Source organism: Penicillium soppii, assembly GCF_028829465.1.
Source record: "Penicillium soppii strain IBT 18220 chromosome Unknown utg000004l, whole genome shotgun sequence".
Lineage (NCBI taxonomy): Eukaryota > Fungi > Ascomycota > Eurotiomycetes > Eurotiales > Aspergillaceae > Penicillium > Penicillium soppii.
The window spans coordinates 3,572,794-3,594,589 of record NW_026643234.1 but is presented as its reverse complement, the minus strand read 5'-3'; the positions used below and the strand labels follow the sequence as shown (position 1 = coordinate 3,594,589).

Sequence of the window (21,796 nt, the reverse complement as noted above, 5' to 3'; positions counted from 1 at the left end):
AGACTAATACTTGTACATTGAGTGTTTCCCTTCCTTCACGGGCTTTCTGATCAAAAATAATTCCTTTATGTACACATACAGGATGCCAAGTCGACAGGCTCAATGCGACATGCATAGCGAGGCTCGTGCGTTTTGTTAGACTCCTGAAGAATGCTGGAAAACAATGAAAAGATGGAAGGCAATAAAGATGAAAACAAGGAGAGGGGATAAAGAAATGGAAAATAGAGGACGGAGGTCAGACACATGGTCCAGGGAGTTTCCAGAATAGAGTGGTGAATAACAAACCCATACGCCAAATGGACCCCGGATGGGAGTGGAAAAAAGTTGAAACAAAGAGTCTTAAAACACGCATCAAGGAGAGGTCGTCGTGCTCGTTTCGATTGGGTGAGATGTAGACGACTTATTCTTTGTGTTAGCCGGCCATATCGAATCTCTCGACCAGTCTAGGACGCGACATGGGGCTCCTCCTTTTGCTCAAAGAGCTTCTCGTCCACGGATTGTTCCGGAGTCTGAGCCGACTGGGACGCACCCTCGACACCTAGAGCCTTCTTCGCTAATCCCCGAGCCTGCGTCTCGCTAACCTTGCCGTAGACAGCCATGGCATTGGCAATCATGCCACCCATATCGCCGACATTGCCAGGGACAACAACCGCGGTACCCTCACGGGCCAGGTTCGACCAAGCCGCAACATACTTCTCAGCGACACTGAGGCTAACAGCGTTGTGGGCGTTCTCACCGCCCTCTTCAATAGCCCGGGAGACGGCATCGATACCACGAGCAGTGGCCTCGGCCTTGAGAAGAATAGCCTCGGCTTCACCAGATGCGCGGTTAATCTGCTCAGCGCGCAGCGCCTCAGACGCAAGGATAACAGACTGCTTGCGACCTTCAGCAATGTTGATCGCGCTTTGACGCTGACCCTCGGACTCAAGGATCTCAGCTCGCTTGGACCGCTCAGCAGTGACTTGTCGGTGCATGGCAGCAACGACCTTCTCCGGTGCGTGAATGTCCCTGATCTCGTAACGAAGACAGACAACGCCCCATTCTTGGGCAGCCTCGTTGATTGCCTTAGTAATGTTTGTGTTGAGATTAGCGCGTTCCTTGAGAACGTGATCGAGAGTGAGCTGGCCAATCTCTGATCGCATAGTGGTCTGCGCGAGTTGTGAAATAGCGTATTCTGCGTCCTCGACTCCGTAGCTGCAATTAACAATCGAGAGGTTAGTGACCAGATTAGCTGACCAAGTGCTTCCTGGGATAACGAAAAGGTGTCAAAATATCACTCACCTTGCCTTGTACGCATCGAAAACCCGTGTATATAGCACACCGTCCAGCTCGAGAGTGACATTATCGGCTGTAATGGCATTTTGGCTGGGGATCTCAATAGCGGCCTCTTTCAAGCTCCTCACGTAGGCAATGCGGTCCAAGAAAGGCACGAGGATAGCCAGACCGGGTTCAAGGATGCGGTCGAACTTTCCCATGCGCTCGACGATCCATGCTGTTTGCTGGGGTACGAATCGCACAACGGTGTTTGCGGGGAGGGTCTGCCGGTTTGAAAAATAGCTGGTAGGGCCGTCATTGTATGGGCTGCCAGTTTTAAAGCTGCTGAAGACAGAATCCGGGGCGAACGTTGGGGGGGAATTTGAGAAGGTCCGTCGTTGAAGCTGAGTGAAGGGCGTCGTGCTCGATCGCAGAAGGCGCTGGGGAATTTGGCCACGGGGCCTTAATAGCCTTGAACTTTGACGAGATACTCCCTCCATCTTGGCGGGACAGTGTGAAGATAGGATTCAAAGAGGCGGATAACCAAGCCGAAGAGGTAAGAGCTCTTTGAAGTAAGGTTCGGGAATTGATTATGTCTCCTCCGTTTGGTAGCAAGGTCTTGGCGCCTTAGGCGTCAAATCTCGGCATCTTCCGCATGACTTGTATAAGGGCACCATAGAAATGAGGTACATAGTATCTAAAAAGTCTGGAAACAAGTTATAACGAAGGTATTGTAGAATTTTCGGCAGCTGTAAATTGATGATTCGAAGAAAATCTCCAAAGCATGCTGAAAAGACCCGGAAAAAAATAAAAAGGCCTGGTAAGCGTACCTGGATATCACAGATCGCCAGACTTTCTAGATGGAACGTATATCTATACTTAGTGTTTCCAGGTTTTATTACAGCTACAGGTTTTTGGCTACAATAAAGATTCTCTTGGGGAGCAAATTGAATATCATAAAGAGTCAATTGGCTCATAGTATGCATATCAATCATATTAGTCCACAAAGACCTCAGCCCGGTTTATGCAAAAAAACAAAGTACACGAAACATATTTTGCGAAGCAAGATGCCCAGCAAATCAAAATAACAAGACATTGAAATGGCCCAGGCCATTTCATTGTTTAAAGAAAAAGGAGATCGGTCCCCAAAGCAAATAACTTTGGCAGACAGGAATGGTCGGTCTCCGAGGTACGAAATCAATGTTAATGTGCTAAAATTTTTGGGACTCCGGTCGACAGCATGATAAAAAAATAAAGAAAAACTCAAGACACACAGGTAATGATACCCTCAGACAAGGCTGTTGATGAGCCTCTGCTTGTCTTCAGGTCATTGTTGTGCTGATACTGATTAAGATCCAGGTCGAATAAAGGAGTTGCGAATGAATTGGATCAATAAAACACAAGTGCAAATCTCTATGTCAAGGGAAATAAAACAATTTTTGTTGGCCCGGTACGCCGTAGCGGCAGGCATCGAAAGAGAGAGACACTGCCAGGGAAAAGAAAACATGACCGGACGCCAGAACGTTTTGAGAACCTCCCATGACAGAAAAGCGATAAACATAGAGCAGAAATAATGAGGAACTCCGAGGCTCACGAGGACTGAAAAGTCAATCCGCTTTGTTGCAATGGAAGTGTCATTTGGCACTCTAAAAGAAAAGTTGGCGAATATGCATGCAAAAACCTTTTGAACAGAGAGAAGAATGCTGGTCATGACTGATGAACGAACAGCGAAGGAAATGTGTCGCAAAAAAGCAAACTGATAAGCAAAAAAAAATGCGAAAGGGCTCAACATGATAACTTTTCTTCGGGCGTCTTGCCGTGCTGGGTATTGAAAGATTTCCTGACTTTTTTCTCGTTTTTTCCCTTCATTCCCCCACTAGCAAGGGCATCATTGACGATATTCGATATAATAGCGTGACAGTCCGGCCCTTGCTGTGAAATTTTGACCATGTCCCTGATCACCAGATCGGGGATTGAGCCACGGTCAATCAGAGTGTGTCGATAAAAGTCAATGAGCGCGTTGAACCCGTCGTCAACATGTCGTGTAGAAAGATCATCAAGGGCTGAACGCCTAAAGTCATTGTACAAGTTGGAATCGAAATTTTGTGCCAAGCTCGATGACAAGGACTGGTAAGATTGAGAGATTCCGATACCATTTCTCCTGGCCACCGATCGGCCTCGGCCGTTGAAAAATTCACCGTGAGACACATCGGAAGATTTTGGAACATTAAGCGTTTCTGTAATTGGACGGCCCTTCCCTTTTGGCTTGTACTGATGATATGTTTTGGCAAAAAACGTTCCCATGGGACAAGCAGCACCGCCCGCTTGATATGAGAAACATTCTGCGTCAGAACTGACTGAAGTTAGTCCATGCCTCACTGGCAGCGAATCCTCATACATACCTCATCAGACCCACGGTTGCATCGAAATCAGAGGGGAAAGGAGGTTCGGACTTTGAGTCTAATCCGCGCGCTGAGGTTTTGTCAGCAATTGAATAATCCCAGGGAAAAGGCAAAGACGGGGAGCTTGACATGGTCGACTCTTCGGGGGAAACAGGGAAATCCAAGGGGTATCCTACATTGGCAATTTCATTTCCTGCCGTGGGTGGCAAGGAAGGCATGAACTCAGGAGCGGTAGACGAAAGGGAAGTCTTGGCACTAGCGGAAGTACCGTTGGGAACGAACTGAGGAGCGGATCCGTTGATAGTGCTTTCGGTGTGGGTGTTAATTGGGATGTTTTCATCGGTCTTTCCAGCAGGGGCAGCTCCGTCATGCTGAGCGGCAGGTTCGCGTTGTTCCACGGGTAGAACCCACTGCTGCCACTTCTCTCTGGGACGCAGACGGTCAACACCGTCCTCGCCGGTCTGGTACTCAACGTTGCGAAGCTGGCGGGCCACATGGCGGAGAAGTTCGAAGTCTTCGGTGAGGGACTTGACGCGCTTGAAGCTGGCGAGCACATTCAATGGAACGAAGCCCTGGGAATCCATCTGCTTACGGAGGAACATGTCCTTGCACATGTTATCAACCGAGAAGTAGTACTCCAGTTGCATGGAGAGCATATTGAGGAGCGAGAATGGCTCCATGTACTGCTGGTAGGGAATGGCGCTCATCGGAGCAGGGTTGACAGCTGGGTAGCCATACATCGTGTTGATGTCGCCTGGGAAAGGATAAACACCATAAACATTTCCGGAATTCGGCAAAGAGGGCGATCGGAGGGGCATACGATTTCCTTGTTGTGAGCCATTGGGCATAGCGTGTTGCTGCGAACGCTGACGGTCGTTGAATCCAAAGGACTTGGATGCGGCGAAAGAGTTGTTAGACACAGCGGGGTTACCAAATTGGGCATTCTGGCCGCCAAAGTTCGAGTAAGGGCCACCACGGCCACGGTTGGATCCACGGCCTCCACGCTCGGCGCGGAATTCGCCGCGCTCACGGCCGAAATCGTTGAAACCGGTAGGGTCAGCAGACTTTGATCCGGCCTCGAAACGACGGTCGTTGGAGCGGGCAGCAGCTTGGGAGTCAACGGCCAAGTTTCCGCCCTTCTGGCGGTCACCTGCGCGAGCATCTTGGTTTCGTCCAAAGGGCTTGCCCTCACGATGGGCACGGGGAACATTCTCTCCACCGTTTACCTGCTTACTGGGGGCATTGTCTTCTCCGTTGCGAACTCCGCGCTTTCCTTCGGTGGGCTGGGTGGTCTTGCGTGCATCAGCTGCAGCGCCGGCATCCGTACTTGTGGATCGTCTTGACTGAGCAGGGAGGGAAGCAGCACGTCCAGTGCTAGAATCTTGGCGTCCTCGCTCTCCAGATGCCTGCTTTGTGTTTTGAGTTGCCTGACCAGAGGCAACCTTGTCAGCACCAGCAGTTCCATTGCCGTGAGCTCCGCGGCCACTATCACGGCCACCACGAGTGGCCCGTCTGCCTCCACGGCCACCACCACCTCCACCGGCGGATGGGAGAGGGGTGTTGAAAACGGCTGTAGGAACGTAAGGGACGGGGGTCCACTTCTCCTTGCCATGAGGTCTGATGACAGGGCTCTTGTCGGTCTTCTCCTGAGCCTTCTTCTTCTCTTCGCCGATAGCAACCTGGGGGGTGGGCCATGCGGTGGAATCCTCTACTGAGGGAACTGATCCTTCATGTCAGCATTTCGAATTCAAATTCATGTGATTGCGCCATCATCCATGTACAAGCCAAGGGAGCTTGGCCAGAATGATGGATGAGCACCAGATTTATCGAGGGGGTTTCTTACCGGCGTCACGTCCCTTTCCACCCTCGGTCTTCTTGCGATCCTTGGTGCCTTCGGATGCGGAATCGCCACCCTTCTTCTTAGAGGCCTTGGAGTCTTGCTGGGTATCATCGGCGCTCGAAGCCGCTTTGGTGGAAGAAGCCTTGCCGTTTAGGACGGACTTGGGCACAGTCTTGACCTTGAGGTCCTGTGCCTCCTTACGCTGTTGCCAAATGTTGACTGAAGGGAGAGGAGCGGCCTTCAGCTCCTTGGGAGGTTCGTTCTTCTCGGAATCCTCGGACTTGTCATTTGACTTCTCTGCGGCGCCCTCGGCCTTCTCGGTCTGTCCCTCGGTAGAAGCCTGCTTCTCTGTGGCATCTGCACTGCCATTCGCGGTATTTGAAGACTCATCATCCTTGGACTTGCGCGGCTTGGAGCCAGTGCGAACGCTCGGGCTGGATGTTCGGGAGTTCAAAGCCTTGGACTTAGCAGCGTGTTTGTTGGTAACGGTGGTGAAGTCATCGTCCTTCTCCTCTGCGACTACCTCGGATTTTTGAGGGACTTCGGACTCAATTGGGGCCGGTGCGCTTTCCGTTGTGGTCTCGGTGATTGTCTGCTCCTCCACTTTGGTGTCGATCTTCTCTGACTCTGATGGTGTCTTGGACGGGGTCGGTGTCCCGGTGGTGCCCTTGGCGGCCTGTGCGTACGAAAAAGTAGACATGTCGAACAGAGAGCTTATCGTAGCTCTGCTCGTGACGGATGTTAAAAAAAAAGTGAGTCTGGTTGTGGGTTCGGGTCAATATGCCCAAACGACCTTTGGCGGCTCTGGAGATATCAACCTGCGCCTGATGGGGGCCAGAAGTCTCCTGTAGGAATCAAGAGGCGAAAATTCGACCTTCTTGAGACCAGCTAATCTGTGGCTTTCCGTCGTTTAGAGAGGCTCTCAGTTGTATCGAAACAGATGGGTTGCTTCGTATGCGAGATAGAGGATGTCGATTTCTCGGATGTGGAGGGAAAATCAAGCGTGGCCCACGAGCGCACAAGTCAAGAGACAAAGAGGTGTGTTGTTGCAAGGAAAATTTTCTCGAGGACGCTACAAAGGCACTGCCCTGTCAACGTTGTGCGCCAATGAGAAGTTGACCGTCGTAGTCGCTGTGCAAGTCGGATGCACAGGAACTCTTCCCTCGTGTAATTCCACCGCGCTCACGGGTATATCTGAACCGGTAGATCCGTAGGAACTGCAAGGATGCGAGGTACCGAGATCAATTCGAGGAGCGTGGACCTGGGTGTCGATCCCTTGGGAAAGGAATTGACGCGATTCGCACGTGGGTAGAATAGAGGATCGGTTCTCTCTGAGACGATGGAGAGGTACCGCGAAAGGTTTTAAGAAAAACTTGACGCGAAAGAAAAAAGGTAACCGAGAAAGAGGAATGGAAGGGGAAAACAGCCCGATGCGGAGGGGTGAGAGGAGAGAGAAAGAAAGTGAAGAACACAAAAATTATTTGGTTCAGGGCAGAACTGGTAGCGGGGTTTTTTCTTTACACGTAATTAATTGCTTATAGTACTGGGGTCTTTTTTTTGTGGAATTTCGTATATGGGATTTCTTTACTCTTAATTTATTTTAATTCTAAATTGTAGTGTTTCTCTTTTCTCTCTTCTTCTATTTGATCTCAAAGTAAGCTGTTGGTATTATTGTCAAGCGGGGGGTCACAAGGTCCTTTAAATCCCTATATTGTTACCTATATTACATTGCCTGACTCGGCTCTTGAGGTAAATTCACAGGTACATATGTCATTGGGCCGATTTGTACAATTAGGAAGTAATTTGAGGCATATTACTCTTTGATACATCATACTTCCCAGAGTACAGACTACTGTCTACATATGTACATATGCATAGTAGAATGGATTACCACTACTTACTCTTTACAAACCCCTCGAATGCTCTGCCTAAAACTCCATCTTCACCTTTGATTGTGCATTTGCTTTGCCGAGGTCGACGGTTTTAATACTGTCCAAATCCAAAAAGCCAAGTACTTTGTACATATCTATGAGTCAAATGAATAATAACTCAACATTTCCCATATTGAAGTATTAACCGAGTTAGTTCAAGTAGCCGGGAATTTAAGTAGCTGTCAAGTGGCGATAGTTCAGGGTCTTGAGGATTGAAATATCTATGTCCAGCCAATTGGATAACACTATGGCTTTATTGTTCTGAACCTTCCAGAGCTTTGTTCTATTTACACAGGTCGAACGCTTATATCAGACTTTAATCTTAATTACCAACTGCTTTACAGTAGCATACAATATCATACACTCCTATTCTTCATATCATTTACATGAGATAAAATACATACATATGAACATCGCGGGGTCCACCGGAGACCCTCCGGCCATTGGCGCACAATAGAAATAATATCTGACGTGAAAGAGTCAAGATTTTTCCTCAAGTATCGTACATGTTCTCACGTTAAGAATAAACAATATTGTCTCATCAGTATGATATTTATATCTCAACATATTGAATCGACTTTATGTACATAATTGCACTCAACCATAGCCTTATTCAAAGCTTCAAAATATACTAGCGAGAAGAATCTTCATCCCGTTCGGCCGTTGCTCGGATATACGAACCGGCTATTGGCTAGGTAATAATACATCACTGTAGTATTATTTGGACGTAGTAAATTACTACCATAAATTACTAAGGCTAATCCTGCAGGATGTGAGAAAGCAAAAAAATAAATTACCCAGTACTGCCATGCTGACTCTTGTGCGACGAAAGAGAGCAATATTGTATACTTCTCTCGTACGCGAACAGGCTACCCAAGTGCTACATACATAGCGCACACTAACTCGTTCCAAATAACTCAAACAACCCTATTGAGATACTCCATTTTGTATTGATTTTCCTCATCTTCACTTTCTCATTGCATTAAATAAAAGTTGTGCTTTCGGCACAGATTAGGGCTGAGGGCAAGCGGAAACGATCGGAATGGGAGTGGGTATGTAATTAAAATACGGCAACTTGTGGCCGGTTGTATTACCACTGAATGCCTTAGGTGTCAGTCTATATATAAAATCTAACTATGTGTGAAATTGACGGTAAACTCAACGCCCATAGAGGGGGATATCATTGTCCATGTAGGGAAAAAGAGAAAACTCCTTAATCAACACTCCACAATATCATCAAACAACATCTACCAATGCCGCACACTGACCAATACCTGCTCGCGTGCGTCGAGATCAATTGACCCTAATGGACCAGTCATCAAGCCCAAACGCATGAGAACCTGCCAAACCAGCTTGCGCTTGAGATTCTCACGCACGGAAATTTTCTCTAGGGCATCGTGGCCATTGAAGTATTTGAGGAAAACTGGCCAGTACTTCTTGCGGAGGGCTTGGATATCGTTCGGCGTGATATCCGGGCTGATTTGCTCCCCACCCTGGTCAATTTGGGGATTGTCAGGGAATCGGCGGACAATCTCATCGAGCCAGCGAGATTCCAGTGGAGAGGCCCGATGGGGAGAGAGGATGAAAGAGGATAGCCGGAGAGCAGTTGATCGGTCGAGGAGCTTGTGAGAGAAGCGGAGTTGGGCGTGTGGGTCAACTCGGCCGGGCATGGGTGTTTCTTCTCCGCTGCCATGGCTTGCGAGGGAAGATGACGAGGATGAGTTCGCGTCGTTAGTTTCGTCATCAGATTCAGTGTCCCCCTCAGTCGAGGTGGAGCTTGGGTTGCCCTTTGCCAGATAGCGGTCGACCTCTTCCTTTCTCAGGGCTGTCTCCACGGCGATTTTGATCTCAGGTGAAACCTTAATACGAGCGAAGGTGCGTAGTTGGGTGACCCAGCCACCACGCAGCAACCAAGCCAGGATGGTAAAGTATATCTCCTTGTGGTCCTTGCTGGGGATGAAGTTGCTATATGGGCGTGGAGTACCACTAAGGGTGGATAACATCTTTGGCAGACTCGGGTATGTTGGGAATGCTGTCTGATAGGCAATAGTAGCAACTTCCAATTTGCTCAGGTCACAATTTGGAGAAACAATATAGGTGTCTCGTTGGTGAATGGGAGGAATGGCGCGAGCACGACGCCAATACACAAGATGACTCGATAGCATCTGTATGTGCGCTAGGGGAATTCCTGAAGACACTGATATCTGCGCAAATGATTTGGTTGGCTTGGAGCATCGAATGTAGTGCGCAAGTGCGGGAGCAAGCGCTCCGCCGGAAGCTTCAATGTCCTTGATAATGGCAGCTTCGCTGTCCAACAACAGCAAAGCAAAGTGCTTTGCCAACACTTGATGAGGGTTGTTGTTTTCATCGGTGCCCGGTTCATCGACTGGTGTTGCGCTGTCCGCTGTGGTCAACCATAAACCCGGGTAAGATTTCTCCATGGGACCAGCAAGGCACGGGGTAGAGGTCAGAGGTGGAATCTGCAGCGAGAGAGAAACATCGGGGCTGAGCGAGACGGATGCAATCTTGGATGCCGATATGCTGCTGTAGACTGTGTAGATAGCACGAGCCAGAGAGGATTGTGAGATCAATTCCGAGTAAAGGTTATGAGTTGACGTCTTTGTCTCTCTTGCCCTCCTCCTCACTTGCAAAATGTGCTGAGATTCTCTCCACACATAGTCAGTGCGAGCTTGTTCCCATTTGAGCGCTTTAGCAAACTTCTTGATAATGTTCTCATAAATGTCCTTCACGCGCATGGAGTATTCCAACAAAGGTGGATCAACAACAAACACCACATTAAACATTGTCATATGATCTTTGTCTTCAGGGTCAAGGGTATCATCTAATTTCCCGGGTCTTCCGCTGGTCGATCCTCGCTTGCTATCCGTTGCCGATGTCAAAGACTCCGCGATGGAAGCGACACTAGCACCCAGATCAGGAGAAGTAACAAATCGTTCGTCCTTCAGACTATCCTCGGCATTCTCATTGTGGCCCAACTCTCCACCATCCCAGTCAGCACGAGGCTTCTGCTTCTTCTTTTTCTTTCGCCGTTGCTTGCGCCATGTACCATCCTCGCGCACAAACACCGGCCATCCAATTAGCGCCAAATCGTTTATTCCGACTTCAAAACGTCGCTTATGCCACGAGCGAGAAGGGCTGAGTAACTTCTCCCAAACACTTCCAGGCACACCCAAAAGTGACTCCCAAGGTGTTCTGGAACTTCCAGGGCCATCATCAGGGCGATCAGAGGCCGTGCCATCCTCCTCGGGATCAGAACCCGCACCACCGCGTTTGCGCATTGACGAGCCGCGACCAGAACCTAGCGATCCCGGACGATTAACATCGCCAGCCGCTGGTGAAGTAGCGACAGATAAATGTTCATCAAGGCCAAAGTTGCTCGCACGGCGACCGGCCAGCACGGAGCTCACACCTCCACTATGGCTCTGGCTTTGACTCTGGCTTTGACTCTGACTTTGGGATTCTCGCTCCTCATCATCATCGTCAGAACTCAGTCCACTATCATCACTTGAGCTCGAATCAGTGTTTTTGGAGCCCTGTCCGGTGCGGGTGCGGACGCGACGGCCGCCCTTGGTGGTGGTTTTCAGGCGACTCTCACTGAGTGGGTTCGGAGGGTAGTGGAAGACGAGGCGTGGCCCTGTGCGTGAGCGTACTATCAGGATAATTGCAACAAGACATGGGTCAGGTGGTCGTGCAATCGACGACATATGGGGTATCCTGGTATTCCGTGGAAGAGTTGGAGATTGTTCGATCGAGTGTGGCTGGGCGGAAACGGTTCCCCGCATGGGGCGACAACCAATGAGTACGGTTCAATCGGGGCATCTGTACAAATTTGAATACTGGTTCAATTTAGCTGGGAATAAGGCTATGTTCATGTGTGTTTTAGGTATCAAGTACATGTTTATGTACAACGCCTTGAATAATGCCAGCACTACCGGTAGATCACGGACTAGCGTCATTCTTCCATATCGTACAATCTCATCAACGTTTCGCAATTTCATATCAGCTTTTATTCCCCGTTTGATTCGCATTAGCGGCTGGTGCAGCTGACGCAGCTGATGTCTGGTCTTTCCCTTCATCGTCTTTGAATATCAGACCTAAGTTCTGGAAATTATCCGGCGCCATGAGGTTCCTAATTCGCAAAGTTGTCTCGGTCAGCAAGTTATTTTGTCATACACTGCCACGCAGACGGGTTCTCCTGTGATAGGAAGCCCTGATGTCCCCATATTTGATTCAACCTACTTGTCCATTCGGCAAGCGAGGTAGTCCTTGGCCAATTTCCGACAGGCTTCATCGTTTGTGCCTTTGTTGAGCTTGATACACTTCAAGTATCCCGAGATTATATGCTTGCATTCCCCTGCATAATTTAAATTTGCACTTAGTCCACTGTTTCTGTTTGTCTTGCCAACCTTCTTGGATCTGCGCCAAGTGGCTGCAAATGAACACACCTTCATGATCAAGAGGGAAGCTACCACGCTCAGGGCTGTACATGGAGCCATCCAGTTAGTAACACATTCAAGCCATGTATCCAATCTCACTCAATTGGTGATTGATAGGTTGCATGCGCAACGACAAAGGGTACGCGGTCTCCAACTCACGGTGATGGCTTGTAGTTCACCGAACCACCTCCTGGGGCTCCGAAACTCATTTCTACCGGATCTTGGCGTTTGTACGCTCGGATTATCAATTGAAATAAGATCCGCTTTGGGCAGATGAGAAAATAGCGCAGTTAGGTGAGCATCAGTCGGCGAGAGCGAGACCAAAACTCCGGGAAACAAACAGAGCAAACATTGTAAACACTTAATGGGCCAATCACAGTTGCGGGATCCGATCGATGATGTATTTCAAGACTCGGGATAGAGGGGAACAGCACTTGGACCTTCATATGTAGGTTTAGGATTGGATAAAGATTAAGCAAAATTAGGTGCATCGACTGTTGGTTTTGAATTTGCAAATTTTGTTCGTTTTGTCAGGTTTGTTGACGTGTTTCACCCCCCACCTCAGAACTATATATATCAGCCTGCACTCTGAATCCGGGTCAACTCGAATTCTTCGAACAAAGTACCTATAATTACCGGTTGATATATCCCCATCACTGACGGTTTTCACTACAGATATCATCAACCATGCCGATGTAAGCAATCTTGATGCCTGCATTCATCTATCTGGCATCGTACTTACTAGTCTCACAGCAAACTCGAAGGAAGCTGCCAATGCGGTGCCATTGAATTTACTCTGCAGTCTCAAACCCCAGTCCCCTACCAGCTCTGTGCCTGCAGCATTTGCCGTAAAGTAGGTGGACATCTCGGTAGTGTGAACTTGGGTGGCATCGCCGACAGCCTGAATATCACCAAGGGCAAGGATTTAATCAAGTACGAAATGACCCAAATACCCATGGATACAAGCGCAGGTTTTATTATATTACAAAGACCTCGGGAGGAGTTTCGAGGATATGACTTGAACATGAACTGATCCATTGACTATAGGAAATACTCTGCAATCAAAGACCGCGGCACGCCTGATGAGCAGCTTTGTTCTTCCGAGCGGAACTTTTGCTCGAACTGCAGTACCATGCTGTGGCTTTGGGATCATCACTGGCCTGAACTGATTCACCCATTTGCCTCAGCGATTGATACAGAACTGCCAGTTCCAGACGAGATGGTGTGCATTATGGAGGGTTCGAAACCGGCGTGGGCACGATGGCCTGAGGGTAAGAAAAGTGTGCACGAATTCTATGGCGAAGATAGTCTGGAAGGATGGCATAAGCGACATGGACTCTTTTACGACTAATTTCGCGAGAGTTTGCAAGCAAGGTGTTTATCAAAAGGGGACAGGATGCTACATGGCTACAACGGATTTATTACGGTTAGGGAATTTGAAACAATGAAGATAGGTGCATGATGCAAAGTTCTCCATTGATATTAAAATTATTATGGAAATCACATCTGGCTCCTAAATTGCATGTTAGCAAGAGATCAAATCATAATGTGAGTGAAATGATGGCAATCAAGGAAAAGATCAGTTCTCCAAGGTGAAATAATATTGTATCGACAGGGTAATTCGGAAATAACACAGCGAATATTAAGGGTTCATCAGGCAATGAGGTAGAGGGAGTTGTAAAGTAAACTCACGGTCAACAAGCCAAATAGCTTCCTAATAAGGTTTCCTATTTGTTTACTTGTATGTCGAGTCAGCAATGGGATTCAAGCAAAATGCAAGAGTCAAAAGTGATATCAAGACATGGCAACTAAGTCAGGCTTCAGGTCAGTCAGTAATGAACAGAATACTTTGTCAACAGGATGCACATACCTCATTAAATCAGATTTTTGTATAAATGTTCATTCCCGGACCGAAGTCCAGGTCAAACAGTGTGAATAACACATTCATCATGAAAAGTATGACCATGTTGAGGAAGGGTAGTGAGATGAGAGATGAATTACCTAAAGCTTCTGTTAGAAAAGGTCTCAACTTGTCAAGGCGCCATAAAGTGATTGTGACAAGGGCAATGGGTCAGGTGACGAATTCTCAACAAGTGATCCATCTCGCATACACCCACAGAGTTTGTACGCTCCGTTTTTGTTAGGGTGTATGAAAAATGGGCACGTTATGTCCGCCCGTTCGTTCAAGATTTCTTCATGCAAGGCAATGGCCGCAATGGAATATTGTGATGGATGCAAGTGTGATTTACCTGAACGACAGAAAGATTGTTAGTCAAAATTCGTTCAACAGATGGCATATAAATATAACAAGGTTGTTGTGTTGGGTCAGACAAGGCTGAAACTTAAAAATATGACAGATTCAACATGGATCTTCTGCTTGAGGAATGCCTTTGCATGTCTAAAATATAATCATCCCCGGGGATGGTTGGGGTTGCGAGGGAAAAAAAGTTTTTCTTACCTTTTAAAATTTGTTAAAATTTGTTTTTTTTGTAGCACCGATATTCACCTCAGGCTTTGGGTGCAACTGGAGTGTGTGCCATCATCAAGACACAGTCCAGGTTGAAAAGAAAAATAAAGGGCATGGAGAGCTCATAGCTCTAATCCAAAGAGTTGCAAGCAATGCAAAGGAAAGAAAAATTTCTGCAAGTGGAACTCGCTATATAAACTAAAGCGGTAGACTACGGTGGGCGAGGTAAACCTTTGCCGCTGTTTGTCCTGGCATCAAACATCGGCAAAACAACGGAGCCGAGATAACTTTCTCAAGCTCCATATCTTATTGGCGATATTGAGAAAAATTAGATACTAATATCAAAGGTGCGATATTCTGCTTCATATGCCCGAACATTGATGTTCATCTTCCATCATCAGAACTGTATCTGTGAAGTTGTGGAAAAAGAATGAAACAGCACCTGCAATATGAAGAGAGCCTCACATTCCAAGTTTCCAAGTTCCGATGTTGTGTGCTATGCTTATTTAGTCTGTAATTGAGCCCTGGAGCTCTACAGAGAGTCGCTTGTAATATACAGTGGTCAGCAGCTAAACCGAGCTTGTCTTGAAGAAATTGTTCGCGACATTTCCTCTCACAGAGCTGTAAACAAATCTGCACTGAGATTAGTGTATAGCTCTTACGACAGAACAGGGCTTGTTGAATTTTCCCACAGGTCTGAATTACTGACCACTGGAGTTATTCACAGGTTACATTTTTGAAGATGCTGGGCGCAGAGAGCTCTACAATGGTTAGTCTGGCATAGACACTCATAGCAAAGCAACATCCGTAGAGTGATATAGAAGCGGATACCCACTAGTCTTTGGCTTGGCAGATAAGAGCAGAAGGCTGCATTGAACTAGAAACATAAGCCCCATCATGCACTGCGAGAGTAGAACTCAAGGGCCCAATTTAAGAAGGGACTTACCTCCTATTAAATTGAAACCTTTCACTACTAGTTCAATGAACAGACTTTCCAAGGTTGAGATCTCCGCAGACCTCATGTTCACGTCATATAAGCCGACCGTATTACAATATAGAAGATCTGCTTGCGTCACTTTGACGTGCATAATTGTTTAAAGTACTTCATGAATATGACCCTATGGCTCTTCCTTGATTCACGCTGATTCTGTGAGCAGAAAGTACCCATTAGATTCGTGACTGTCAGCGTAATCGCAAAATGACAACGAAGTACAAGCTGAACACCGGGGCAGAGATCCCTGCCATCGGATTTGGCACCTGGCAGGATGCAGGTGAGCAGGAAGAAGCTGTAGCAGAGGCAATCAAAGCTGGGTATCGTCACATTGACACTGCACGTGTGTAAGTCACATTTACCCTTCAGATACAGCAATCAAGAAGCCGAGCTCCTAGCGCTGATGTAAAAACAAGGTATGAAACAGAGAAAGCCGTAGGAAAAGGCGTCAAGAAAAGCGGCATCCCACGTAAGGATATCTTCATCACCACCAAGCTCTGGAGCAATAAGCATCACCCGGATGATGTCGAATCGGCTTTGCAGCAGTCTCTGGACGATCTTGTAACAGATTATGTGGACCTCTATCTGATGCATTGGCCAGTAGCCTGGGAGCGAGGCGAGGAATTCTTCCCAAAGCAGAACGGCAAGCCTGTGATGGACAACATTGACATCGTCGATGTATGCTGTACCTGCATATCACATGTGGTATCAACAGTGCTAATTCGAGGACAGACATGGAAGGCCATGGAGCTGCTTCTGAAAACCGGCAAGGCCAAAGCAATCGGTGTCTCCAACTTTGACAAATTGGAGATGGAGCGCCTGATCAACAACAGCTCGATCGTGCCCGCCGTGCACCAGATGGAATGCCACCCGTGGCTGCAACAGAATGATTTCACAAAGTGGCATCGAGAAAATGGTATACACGTCACGCATTACTCGCCATTTGGGAACCAGAACACCTTCTATGGAGACAAAGGTGGGACCTCGAAGTTGATCGACGAGCCTGTCTTAGCACATATTGGTGAATAGTACGACAAAAAAGCCGCTCAAGTTGCTCTAGGTATGGATTTCTCGACCTAAAGAATGCGTTTGATATTAAGTGTGGGTTCGACAGCCTGGGGGGTCACGCAGGGCCACTCTGTATTGCCAAAGTCCAAGACACCCGCGAGGATCAGAGCCAATTTGGAGGGAGACTTCAAATTGAGTCCTGCGGACATGAAGAAGATCGAGAAATTAAACAAGAAGCTTCGATTCAATGATAGCAGTGGTGAGTTTGGGAGGGAGTTTTTCACTGGTTTAGAGGGGAAGGTTTGATGGGAGCGAGGTCAGGAAAATTTATCTCGTAACCGAGATCATAAATAAGGATGATCCCGATTCACCTTCATTTTCAGTCGGGTGTAAGACCTTGCTGCAGTCCAAGGTTGTCAGAATGTTGTTGTAAAATGTAGCACTAGATAGAGTGTGCAGGTAATAGGAGTATTGTGACGTCACCTAGAAGACATCGATCAAGGAGCAGCTGTGTCTGCTTTCAGCAACCATCTTTCACATCACATAAATTGCCATTATTCAATAATGTCTCCAGCAACTGGGTTTGCTTTGGTAACTCCAGCATCGAGGGGATTAGGATTCGCGTTTGCGCAGCAACTCTTAGCACGCACCGAGCTCCCTGTAATCGCAACAGCCCGCAAGAATTGCAACGATATTCACGAGAGATTACTGTCAAGCGAAGGGGTGCCTGAGAACTCAGAGAAGAGATTACGTGTACTTGAAGTCGATGTGACAGGTATAGTGCAGGCCATTTAATCTTGAGACCAGATCACTCCGGACAGCATAAAGCTAAACTGTTTTTCAGATGAATCCACGATATCAGCAATGGCAGATACGATTAGACGGGAATACCCCAACACGCCACTGAGGCTGGGACTAGCAATACCTGGAATCTTGCATGTGGAGAAATCACCAAGTCAAATTGACTTTGCCAAAGCATTGGACAGCTTCAAAGTCAACTCCATCGGCCCACTGTTGCTCATGAAGCATCTCTCTCAATTTATCCCCGCCAAATCCGCACAGGCGTTTACTGCAGACGCCGCAAGCTCCCATGACTCATTGCCATTGCCCTCACATGCCATCTATGCCATGATGGCAGCCCGCGTCGGCTCGATTTCCGACAATGCCTCGGGCGGATGGTATTCATACCGCGCGAGCAAGGCCGCTGTGTTTCAACTGGCCAAGTCTTTTGATTTGTATTTGCAGACTAAGAGTGCACAGAGGGCGATTGCCGTAGCACTGCATCCTGGGACTGTCCAAACGGATTTCACCAAGGACTTCTGGGGAGGGAGGGATATGTTGGAACCGATCGATGCAGCTGGGAAGCTGTTGGAGGTTCTTGCGAGGTTGCCATCGGATGCAAAAGGAGGGAGAGGAAGGTGTTGGGATTGGAAGGGGGAGGAGGTTGTGCCGTGAGCATCACTGGGACCTAGAAACTCAGCCTTTGAGCAGGATGGGAATCCTGACTGAGCTACAGGGAGCTGTGCTGGAACTTAACGAACCCATTTGGAATTGGAGAGTAGAATCATGAGCAAAGTGGTTGATTGCAAGTTATCTATAATGACCAGAAAGTGAGCCCAGTATGAAATTTGGGAGAAACATTAAATGACAAAGTTTGTAATGACAGAAAGGTAGAAATCGTTCAGCGCACCATCCGCAGGGCTAAGGCGCATGGCAAGCCGGAGCAGCGGTCGTATGGAAAGTTCAGCGTACATCGAAAACCATTTACATGGTTCTCAACGGACGCTGAAGAGGCCATAGAACAGCGGATCCGAAACTCGCACATGGCCTCAGCAAAAGCAACCTCCCGAGCGAATCCAGGAGAAACAAAAAGTGCAGGTGCTGGAGACGCTTAAGCGAATTAGACACACCGCGAGAAACCGAAATTTCACCGCATTGGATGCAACATCCGGCCCAACAAAACGTAACCAGAGCTGTGGGGGCAGATCGGTCCCGTCCACGCCTTGCTGTCATCTGACACGCCTGGCGGTTGCCAGTCGCCGCAAGCAATGGTGTTTCACTACCGTGCACAGAGGGGCTTGCTCGCCGTCCTTTGGGTGCTTGGAGGCCGACGCGCTCACTCTCGGTGCTACTACTCCAACAGATCGGAAAAAATCTCTTGGAAGTCTTACCACACTGATAGCGGGCGATGCTGTTTCACGAGAAGATCCACAAGGGTAGGCTGCAGCGCTCATCCTTGGGTTTCACACCATCGCTACTCCTAACTAAGCGCAAAATCTCTTGGCGATGATGACCAAAACATCGTAATCAAGCCACGGAAGGCCTTGAGATATGAATCCAACAGAACGTGAAATAATTTTGCATAAAGCAAAACCTTCTTATAGCTTGGGGTACGTGATCCTCAAAGCATTAGCGTCGACTGCCATTACTTTCACAAGGCCAATCGAGTTCCTTGCAATCATACCTCCTTCAAGGGGCTGCTGTCACGCGACTTGATCCATCAGGGCGCCATAAATATCTGCAGACACGCCCTGGTTCGTTGATACCTTAGCTGATTGCAAGTTCGATGGACCCACTTGGATTTCCTGGGTTTTGGTCGATTGCCGACATCGATGAGTAGAACAACGGAAACTTTATTTAGTCTCGTTTGTTCTGGACACCTAAGATGTGATGCTAACGCGGCTGCCTATATCCTAGGCGGACATAAGGCACTTGATCAAAGTGTTGATTTCATAAGACGCAATGCGATGGGTGACAAGCCATCGAATATAGCACATCAATATCATCATGGTTCAGTTGGGTCTCCAGTGACCACGAGCCACAGTCCTGACGGAGCGGGGGTATGGAAGTCTCCCAATGTCATCTGAGATGTACATTTCTTACCTCCAAGCAAACCGGAGAGGGACTCCTCCAACGTAACCATGTGCACCATAAAGCCAACATTATGCAGGGAGTCACACCCATGGGACTACTGACTGCTGGATCATGGAGACAAGATCAGGCTTCGGATCTCTAGTGGGAGAAAATAGAAGAGGAAGTTCAGGGGACTCCGAAGGGGTCTTTTCGTGTGTTCGGATAAATTGTTGTTCACTCTCCGATCATGCCCCTCACCTCACCTTTCGCTGCCCAAATGCCCTTAGTTCGCTTAGATTATTCTCCATTATGGAAACACATGGTGTTTGATTAGTTTATAGTACTAGTTTATGGATTAGTGTGTACTAGTATAGAGTTTGACGTGTCTGTTTACTGTGAAGACCTCACCTTACTCTTGCTCTCTCACATAGTCTATGGAGTATAGAAACCACAGAAAGTCTGAAAGTAAGGGACGATGATTGAAAAGGCATGTTTTTTTACTAGATTTATCAATTGGGCCTCAAAGAGAACTAACAAACCCAAGACTTTTCAACGCGAAGAAAGGTGCAAACATGAATCACATCTACATCGCTGCGTGCATCCATGACCCCACAAGGTCCGTATTGAAATAGCCAAGCAAACTTGTATGCTCTCGCCATTCCAGCATACTAGTCAGGTTACTCCAAATTCCTGGTGGTGGTTAAGCCTTCCAAATGACAAGTGAATGGGAAGCTCTGCCCAGGCTAAAAGTCCAAGCTGTCCGTGATTCTGACATCGGCGAATGAAAAGCCATCTTCTTCGGACGGTCTTTCTGTCTGCGCGCGACGGAAGTACTGTGTGGGCAAACCCATTGAGGGAATGTTTGTAAACCTCGGAGAAAGGCGGGAATCCAACCCCCGTTCCAGACTATATAGCGTCCCATTTTGAGGCAACTGCGTTTGAAACCCAAACGTGGGGAGAAGTGGGCTTGGAAATCCACGGCCCTGATTGTCCAATTCATTCGACTGATATCAATGCATCGGTCGGGTGGGAGAGCCAACTTCAAGCCACAGCGTGGCTCTTTCTCGACTCCCATTTGAATAGCACGCGTGATTGCTGACCAGGTGGGCGCTTCACGAGCTGTACAAACAACCACATGGAAAAAGTATCCTTGTACAAAGCATGTGGTGATTTTCCTGCTCTTTCCCGCAACAGCAAGCCAAATTCAAACAGCAACCTTTGTTATTTATAAACCTCTGGAGACGGAAAATGACGAGGGTGAGAGTGGTGAGTCAAGTGGGCCTGATGAACCAAATTTGACATTCGAGTTGATACCGTTGGATAAATATGGAATTGAATCTCGCCGAGATTTGATGAGCTTTTGGTGGGCTTATCACTCTCACGCATCTACATTCTGGAATGGCTACCCTGTTTTGCATTCATTGCCTGAACCTCTTGCAGACACTTCCGCTCCCTCTTTCGTGGGGCTTTTCTCTGGCAAGAAGACCATGGCTGTTGTGTTGCGAATCCCGCTCTTCACCTTCCTCAAAGTTGAAGATGGCGAAATAAGCTGGAACAGGAATCAAGACGCTCATGTACCCTCTGAGCAAAAGAGTCTATGCCACCCAGATCAACCATTTCATTACGAATCTCTTCAATGGCAGACGGCAGCACCTCATGGAGTCTCATAGTTACCCGCGTTCTATCTCACGAACGATTTGGCGAAAGAAAATTACCAATAAATTCAGATTTGATCCTAGATGGGATCGAATGTACAAAATAGAAGACAGGGGCTATGGATTTGTGTCATGGAAGCCCAGGGTAGCTGGCGAAGTAGAAGCGACCATCTGAGACCTCTGGGAGATTGCTCAGACTCGAATCTGAGCCCTTCGGGAGACATTGCCACTTCACTAGCATCGACCAGAAATCCGCCACCGATAAGACGTTTGTTTTTGTGGTGCTAGACTACTTCTCAACCAAGATCGCGCGCCGCAGGTGGGCTCAAATCAAATATCTCCCTTATCCCGGTCTGAACGAGTTCAATTTCTGTCGGATCCCTGCTCAGGATGCGCGTGTTTACTTGGGTAAGATGCATAGCTACGGAAACAAGAGTTTCCATCACAACTCGAAGCATATTCTACGACCCGAGTGACGGCCTCAAGACAACCTCATTGACGGAGATGACAATCCTGTTATATTTGAGGGAAATCATCATACAGGTCCAGAGGATAGCGTCAATGAAACAGACTCCGAGAAGAGATATTCTTATTTTGAGACGGGGGAAAGCTAGGAGGAATATTAAGCCTGTGGCTATTCAAAGTTTACAAAGATACTTAAGCACAATATTTTACTTTGCTGGGACAATCAAATGAGATGAACATATGCTCGCAGGAGAAAGAAAAACATGAAGGTACAATGTAAGAATATGACGCAGGTGTACCCCGTAATGTATCCATGGATAAATTAAAAAAAAAGACCCTTAATTTCCACAAACTTGGAAAATCCGCCGATGACGTCGGTCACTGTTTACTACCGCGACAACGTATGGAAAAAATTATTATAGATATCTTGAGATCTTCCCTCTCCAATTTCCATTTTGGACTTTGGATTCTCG

General features: G+C 47.7%; 8 protein-coding genes across 8 annotated transcripts; 4 read left to right on the top strand and 4 right to left on the bottom strand.

The window, feature by feature from the left end:
• Positions 1-443: 443 nt before the first annotated feature.
• N7529_004779 (SPFH domain-containing protein) lies at positions 444-1,754 on the bottom strand (the record flags this gene model as incomplete). Its single annotated transcript, XM_057240306.1, has 2 exons — positions 444-1,194; positions 1,282-1,754. The coding sequence occupies 2 exons, from the start codon at positions 1,752-1,754 to the stop codon at positions 444-446; spliced, it is 1,224 nt and encodes a 407-aa protein (XP_057099601.1).
• Positions 1,755-3,039: 1,285 nt separating this feature from the next.
• N7529_004778 (La domain family) lies at positions 3,040-6,196 on the bottom strand (the record flags this gene model as incomplete). The annotated part of the gene is made up of 3 exons (XM_057240305.1): positions 3,040-3,607; positions 3,657-5,382; positions 5,500-6,196. 3 exons carry the CDS (start codon positions 6,194-6,196, stop codon positions 3,040-3,042), a joined length of 2,991 nt encoding a protein of 996 aa, XP_057099600.1.
• A 2,478-nt stretch (positions 6,197-8,674) lies between these two features.
• Positions 8,675-11,152, bottom strand: N7529_004777 (nitrogen permease regulator 3 family protein; the record flags this gene model as incomplete). Its single annotated transcript, XM_057240304.1, has 1 exon — positions 8,675-11,152. One exon carries the CDS (start codon positions 11,150-11,152, stop codon positions 8,675-8,677), a length of 2,478 nt encoding a protein of 825 aa, XP_057099599.1.
• A 295-nt stretch (positions 11,153-11,447) lies between these two features.
• On the bottom strand, positions 11,448-12,093 carry N7529_004776 (coiled-coil-helix-coiled-coil-helix domain-containing protein; the record flags this gene model as incomplete). Its single annotated transcript, XM_057240303.1, has 3 exons — positions 11,448-11,577; positions 11,688-11,921; positions 12,044-12,093. 3 exons carry the CDS (start codon positions 12,091-12,093, stop codon positions 11,448-11,450), a joined length of 414 nt encoding a protein of 137 aa, XP_057099598.1.
• A 478-nt stretch (positions 12,094-12,571) lies between these two features.
• On the top strand, positions 12,572-13,235 carry N7529_004775 (GFA family protein; the record flags this gene model as incomplete). The annotated part of the gene is made up of 3 exons (XM_057240302.1): positions 12,572-12,579; positions 12,638-12,817; positions 12,932-13,235. The coding sequence occupies 3 exons, from the start codon at positions 12,572-12,574 to the stop codon at positions 13,233-13,235; spliced, it is 492 nt and encodes a 163-aa protein (XP_057099597.1).
• Positions 13,236-15,549: 2,314 nt separating this feature from the next.
• N7529_004774 (aldo/keto reductase) lies at positions 15,550-16,371 on the top strand (the record flags this gene model as incomplete). The annotated part of the gene is made up of 2 exons (XM_057240301.1): positions 15,550-15,689; positions 15,741-16,371. 2 exons carry the CDS (start codon positions 15,550-15,552, stop codon positions 16,369-16,371), a joined length of 771 nt encoding a protein of 256 aa, XP_057099596.1.
• Positions 16,372-17,214: 843 nt separating this feature from the next.
• On the top strand, positions 17,215-17,805 carry N7529_004773 (uncharacterized protein; the record flags this gene model as incomplete). Its single annotated transcript, XM_057240300.1, has 1 exon — positions 17,215-17,805. The coding sequence occupies one exon, from the start codon at positions 17,215-17,217 to the stop codon at positions 17,803-17,805; it is 591 nt and encodes a 196-aa protein (XP_057099595.1).
• A 144-nt stretch (positions 17,806-17,949) lies between these two features.
• On the top strand, positions 17,950-18,245 carry N7529_004772 (uncharacterized protein; the record flags this gene model as incomplete). The annotated part of the gene is made up of 2 exons (XM_057240299.1): positions 17,950-17,960; positions 18,017-18,245. 2 exons carry the CDS (start codon positions 17,950-17,952, stop codon positions 18,243-18,245), a joined length of 240 nt encoding a protein of 79 aa, XP_057099594.1.
• Positions 18,246-21,796: the final 3,551 nt, after the last annotated feature.